The sequence below is a fragment of the Salmo salar genome, chromosome 23 (assembly GCF_965601325.2).
Source record: "Salmo salar chromosome 23, fSalSal1, whole genome shotgun sequence".
Classification (NCBI taxonomy): Eukaryota; Metazoa; Chordata; class Actinopteri; order Salmoniformes; family Salmonidae; genus Salmo; species Salmo salar.
Genome location: NC_138313.1, coordinates 21990001 through 21996447, shown reverse-complemented (window position 1 = coordinate 21996447; position 6447 = coordinate 21990001). Strand labels below are relative to the sequence as shown.

The window sequence follows — 6447 nt, the reverse complement described above, 5'->3', positions numbered from 1 at the left end:
CACACTGGTCTGGACAGGAGTCCGTTGTCAGCGCAGTATTCGCACAGAAGTTGGCTTGAGCTTTGATTGGTTCTGTCAATCGTTTATTTTTTTCTTTCTCCCTAGGGGATTGCGACATCTCGTTGTTTGGTCTTCAAAAAGAAAGGAGGACCAAGGCACTCTTCATATAATAGATTAAAATGCCTTTATTAGTATGGCATGTTCAATAGAAACAATGTTTTTAAAAAACCGACGCGTTTCGGCTGCATGGCCTTCAGGCCAAGGCCATGCAGCCGAAACGCGTCGGGTTTTTAAAAACATTGTTTCTATTGAACATGCCATACTAATAAAGGCATTTTAATCTATTATATGAAGAGTGCCTTGGTCCTCCTTTCTTTTTGAAGACCAACTCAACCCTTTTACCAAAGAGCACCTTCTGTCTACCAACATTTACTATTGTGTACCTTAGTAGTGCTTCCCTTCCTCCTCTTTCTATCTCGTTGTTTGGATTTGAAAATCCAACAGTTGTATTGGAAGGGGGCGGTGCTCGGGCCTTTGTGTGGCTGTCCGTGTGGGTGTTTGAGCCTGCTACGTTAGGTTCGTATTTGAGTGAGAAAGACACAGGAGAACCAATCAGTTGAAAACCACAGCCCCCGTCATTATAGATGCCTTTCCAGACTCTGAAGTCAGGAGGACTTCGAGTTAGGTGTCAGCCAGACAACTTTCACACCTCTGTGTGTTTGCATGGGGTCTGATAGGCGTGTGTGGGGTTCCGTTTAGAGAACATCAACCCCCTGTGCAGAGGGCTGAGGACATGTAAGAGCCTGTCTGACTGCTCCCATTACCTACCACCACCAGCATGGACCTATTTCACAACAATACTCCATGGAGTAGCCTCCAAAATAACTGGTTATATTCCATTCACACAACTTGGGATGGCTGCCACTGAAACGACAGCTATCTTCTCAATACTTCTGCACATGCACACGGTCAGACACAAAAGACCTGGATGTTTGTGTGCATGTTTCATACAGACAAGTACAGTCAATGCGTCTCTAAATAGGACAACTGCTAAACAAATACCTTTATACTTTCCTGTGTAGCCTATGTACTGTGATATTTTAGAAATAGAGGCCGCACACTCATATACTCCACCACGCCCGTTTATTAATAAACATGAAGATCCTTGCAGGCAGTTCTAGCTTGTATGGCTCCCTGGGCGACCCGATTTCGCACAAACCAGAAAGAAATGCAACAATATGTCTGTGAAACTAAATATTCACAGTATTATGAATGAATTGTAGTTTATTTGGTAGCATTTCTTAGTGTGATTGATTGTACTAATTGCATTAGTACTGTACAACGTTAGAGGTGCGCTATTTGATAGATTCCCCGCTCCCCCTACCTCGGGCTTCCAGTGGGGAGACCTGAGGTCAACCTACACCCGCCCCCTCCCCATCTCTACTTCTGAGTGGGAGACCTTCCCAGGCAACTAGAATCAGGGCGCCCACATGATATCATTGACGTGATGCGCAAATGAGCGATAGAAAAACCGATCGCGCAAATGTCACCATTCCGATTTGTTTTTGTGCGGCGCATCGTACTGCCCCCGGAAAGATGCCGCCTTGGTTGGCTGCCCATGTCGCCTATACCTAAATCCGCCACTGCTTGCAGGATCGAAATGTTGTAGGTTTATTCATAAGGGTACGTGGCGGAGTTTACGAGTGTGCGGGCTGTATTACTTTCATAACGAATTTATCCGGCCCTGCACCCCACAAAAGGATGTGCGTTTGATCACACTTTACCTGTGATGTTTTAGATTCTCCTTGCAGATGTGCAATGTGCATCTGTGTGCACGTGGTCATTATATTCTTATTTCTTTCTTATACTTAGGCCCAAATAACATTTTCCATAGGTTTGGTTTCTATTGAGGATCAATAATTATACTATAATCTCATTCACCATTTTTTCACGTGTTTTGGGTATTATAAAATGTCATATATCTGGTCAATTACTAGCTCCCCAGTCCCGCTACGGTAGCTATTAAGGCTTATTCTGTATACGAAATGATGTTTTGTTAAGAACTGACCCACCTGTTTGTTGCACGGGGCATTCTTTTTATTTATTTATTTTTGCCACTTTTTCTCCACAATTTCCTGGTATCCAATTGGTAGTTGCAGTCTTTTTCTCCTGTGTTTGGCTCGCGGATCCACGTGAAAGGAGGCAGGGTGCCGAAAGAGCCTGCTGTTGCCACCAGCCAATCAGCATTGACCATTTCTGTGGCACTATAAAATCCAACGGGCTTTCACATCTTGCAGTATTCACAAAGTCAGCTTCGGTTTAGAAGGAACGGCGGACAAGAGAGTGCTTTTCTCAAGCTGATCTCAGGGCTTACTTTAGGTACAAGATATTTTACGAAACATTATTTGACAGAGCTGAATGAAATTTTTGCATCATATTGAAAACTGAACGAGGATTTAGTAAAAATGCGTCTGATCCAGAACATGTCAACCATCGCGGAGTTTGCGACCCCAGAGTGCCCGTCCAACGGGAACATTAAGATAGCGGTGATCGGGGGCAGCGGAGTTGGCAAAACAGGTACATTGAAAAATAATTTGGATTTACCTACAGTTTTTCGTTTTACTGTTTGAACTTGTTCGTTTATGTTAACTGCATTTGAGAAATGTATCTGGACCATTTGGTTAATGTTATGGTCGTCTTCTCTTCCAGCTCTGGTAGTAAGATTTCTAACAAGGCGCTTCATCGGCGACTACGAGAGAAACGCAGGAAACCTTTATTCAAGAGAGGTCCAGGTGGACGGAGGAGAGCAAGTAGCCATCCAAGTCCAGGACACGCCAGGTGTTGATGTAAGTTCACGATCTGCCTTTTGCTACACAAACTCTTTCAAAATCCGCTCACTCTGCTTGAATTGAACGCTCGAGACGTCTGCTTGTGTGCCTACAAACCAACACCATTTAGGGCTAGTCTTCTATTTAGGGCTAGCCTCTGATCAGTGTAGGGTTTTTGAAGTTTGAGGTTTTAGGAATAGGTCATTAGTTAATCCTACCACCAATTAGTATCTACAGTCGTTATATTACTATAGTAGGCTATGAGAAGTCTCTGAGCATTCTGTTTAGAGTTCTTCCCTCCCTGGTCTGGGCTTTGGTCCAAACCCGCAGCTTTTTTTATTACTGAAGTACAGAGACTTGTAGTCTAGCCATCTAATTTCCCATTTCTATTCAGTGGATGTCTGAGCCAGGGGTAAATGATACCCCACTCCTGGTTCCTCAATCAACCTCACCTAGTTCCCCTTCACTCACTCAGCAGCCACAGGAGAGAGTAGGCTAGGGGCAGGATAGGAGTTAAATTACTCCCACTGGCTGACTAGACTACAGCACTCCATTCAGTAGAACAGACCTGTTGCATAATGATGGGAATATTTGATCTGGTTTCAATTTTAAATCCCATAGCTGTCCAGGGTGGATTATGTAACGTTCATCAAATGGGTTCCAATGCAACAGTTCTCTAACCACGATCTCCTCCTTTTTTCTCCTCAGCTGACAGGTAACGGCCTCAGCATCCCTGATCATGTGACCTGCTCCATCCAATGGGCCGACGCCGTGGTGCTGGTCTACTCTGTGACTGACCGCCATAGCTTTGATCTGATTGGCCAGTTGCACCAGCTGGTGGTCCGAGCGGGTGGGGCCAACGTGCCACCCGTCATCCTGCTGGCCAATAAGGCGGACCTGCTGCATATGAGGCGGGTGGATGCCGAACAGGGCCCTCTGCTGGCAGCAGCGCTGGGCTGCTCCTTCTACGAGGTGTCAGCCAGCGAAGACTACAGCCAGGTACACGGGGCCTTCCACAGGCTGTGCTGCCACATGGCCAAACAGCAGCCCACAGCCCCTATGTCCTCCCACACCACCTCCAGCGGAGCGGCTGAGAAGAAGGGACGCTCACCCCTTATCCCCAGGCCCAAGTCCCCCAACATGCAGGACCTGAAGAGGCGCTTCAAGCAGGCCCTGTCGGCTAAAGTCAGGACTGTCACCTCTGTGTGAGAAGGACTTCGGTTCGTCTATTACACAACATGGTCCAGAGTGGCTACTGAAAATAAATTGAGGAGAAAAGAGGGCAGAGAAGATTCCTGCGCCTTGTTTGGGACTTCTCAATATGGCTGGAGCAGCCTGACTTGCGACGAGCAGCAGAGACAAAATGGAGGCTCAACTCTGACCCATGTTCACTCTGACAGCGGAAATGACCTGTGGGGCGGACAGGTGTCAGTCAGCCTGTCGTCACTCCTGTCCTGTCTGGGACTGTTCACTGACGTCTGCTATGAGACAGCAGCTGGGAGGTGTTGGTGTGTCAGCCCACCAGAAGGGACAAAGAGGGAAGCTGTCCTTGAGCTGAATGAAGCCCAGATGCTCCAGATCACGTGTGAACACCATCTCATATCTTCTCCTGGCAACAAAAGCCTTGAAGAACACTGCACAGATTATTGTTTTTTTTAAGCTGGCACCTATTGTGACAGTTTGATTTTTTTGTTCAGGCTGCCACTCTGCTTGGCAATGCTGAGAGAACACTCATTGTCAAACACGCCAAGCACTTGAGTCAGCATGCTGTGTTTTCACTGTTACATTTCTCGTCTGTCATTATCTCCAGTTCCCCAGTGCATTCCTTGGACAGCAGGCAAAACCATCATTTTGCACATCATGGTAGTGAGCTATGAGAGGAAGGCAGGATCACTGCGGGGCAGTATAGATTGGACACTGGGATGTCGGGTATCTGTGATGCACTTTAAGGAAGCCAAATGGCTTATTTGTTATACTTTTGAAAATAAAATGATTGACTTCATGACGGCTCTTGTCTTCTGACTATCACCTCTTGAGTAAAATACACTGATACTTTTATACAGGCCAGGTTTGAACCAGGTACACAGACATATGAATGGATTGTAGGGGAGGGTCTGTGTGCATACACTATTTACAATGAAGCCATTTTGAACATTAACAGGCCGGGATTAGACTAAATCACACCCCATCTCTTAACTCCACAGAGAATTCAGATTCTGAAACTCACGAGAAGAATGGTTGATAAATGACTGTGGCTCCACATAATTAGCATATACCCCATATCTAAGTCGGAGGAAGGCTTTTAATCAAGTATAATTCATGGCATGTCCTACCACAGCAGTGGGTGTAGAATGCACAAAAACCAGTGTGAAGGCTGTTTGACTCATCCATAGACAGTGATTTAAAGGGCAATTACACCAACTTTCAAGTTCCTTTTCACTATCTCAGCACAATACCAGTGTTTGACAATGGCGCATTTCTACATTTAGTAGAACTTTAAATCTATAACGGATTACATCAAACACCGATTGTGGGGAGCACTCTGGCTAAACTTTTTGCAGGTTTTGAAAATCACAACTTTTAATCCTACACTGTCACATAAGCATTTTTTAGGACCTTTATCTTAATCATAGAAACAAGCTGTTTTCACACATGTACACTAGTTTGGTGCTGCAGATAATGAATATATATATAAGGTTCAAAAGTGGCGGAATTGTCCTTTAACATGACAGCTACAACAGAGCACCACCATTGTCTTACTATGATGTCACAGGAAGGTGGGCAGTGTGACTGACAGGACAGCTGTGTCACTGTGATAGCATTGAGGTGGTTGTCTGATCATGTCATTGTCAGGGCAACAAATATCACAGCCACCACACAACAGTATTATTGTGGTGTATGTTTGTGGTGTCAGGTCAGGGTTGTAATGTGCATAGAGACATGGCTCTAATTCTCGCTGCTCTCCTCTGCATACTGAACGGCTTGGTTGTTGACACACCATCTCAACACCAGGACGCCTCACGTTACTTCACACTCTCACCTCTAATGAGCTCACACATACTATAGGAACGTTAGCACTTCGGTTAGTGCCAGAGCCAGAACAACCCTACAACTCTCTCTCTCACACACACACACACACACACACACACACACACACACACACACACACTAACCGACTAGCATTCAAGAACTTTCCATTTCACATGGATGGGTTTCACAAATATAGGAGATTTATTCAACGCATTCAGATTGAAGGTAAACAACAAAACATGTATTAAAGTAACTTGATTTGAATGTCATGAGCTACGAGACCAGATTACGTCACGTTTACATTCTACACAGTTTGGAATGAGAGAATCCATAAGTACCTAAGTGTTGCCTTACAACGTGATTTGGGGAGTACAAGGGAAGGGAGAGGACTCTAACGTAACACAACTGAAGTAAACATTTGGGAATGCCTTTGGAAAAAAAGCCTAAAGAGATCCTCTGTTTTGTTCTGTAGTTCGAATTCATAAACCTCCACCTCTCCTCACCACACCCATGACTCCAGTCCATTACCAAACCACACAATCTCACTGGAGCCTCTCATTTCTCCTCTCCACACCCTAAGAGCGGTAGG

At 45.2% G+C, this 6447-nt stretch overlaps 2 protein-coding genes across 2 annotated transcripts in view; one reads left to right on the top strand and one right to left on the bottom strand.

Moving 5' to 3' along the window:
• The first annotated feature begins 2311 nt into the window (after positions 1–2311).
• LOC106584114 (RAS-like, family 11, member B) lies at positions 2312–4830 on the top strand. Its single transcript, XM_014168980.3, has 3 exons — positions 2312–2577; positions 2710–2846; positions 3537–4830. Exons 1-3 carry the CDS (start codon positions 2466–2468, stop codon positions 4035–4037), a joined length of 750 nt encoding a protein of 249 aa, XP_014024455.1. The 5' UTR covers positions 2312–2465; the 3' UTR covers positions 4038–4830.
• Positions 4831–6036: 1206 nt separating this feature from the next.
• The window catches only part of LOC106584113 (sec1 family domain-containing protein 2), a 163067-nt gene continuing 162656 nt past the window's right edge, over positions 6037–6447 (bottom strand). Inside the window, exon 9 of the mRNA XM_014168979.3 lies at positions 6037–6447. This exon is cut by the window's right edge and continues 135 nt beyond it. The gene's annotated coding sequence lies outside the window, so the exon portion shown is untranslated.

Bases quoted from the DNA above. Each gene is read 5' to 3' on its own strand.
- LOC106584114 (XM_014168980.3), top strand. From the start codon at position 2,466: ATGCGTCTGATCCAGAACATGTCAACCATCGCGGAGTTTGCGACCCCA. The intron at 2,578-2,709 runs GTACATTGAAAA...CTTCTCTTCCAG, and splicing joins CAGCGGAGTTGGCAAAACAG to CTCTGGTAGTAAGATTTCTA. The intron at 2,847-3,536 runs GTAAGTTCACGA...TTTTCTCCTCAG, and splicing joins AGGACACGCCAGGTGTTGAT to CTGACAGGTAACGGCCTCAG.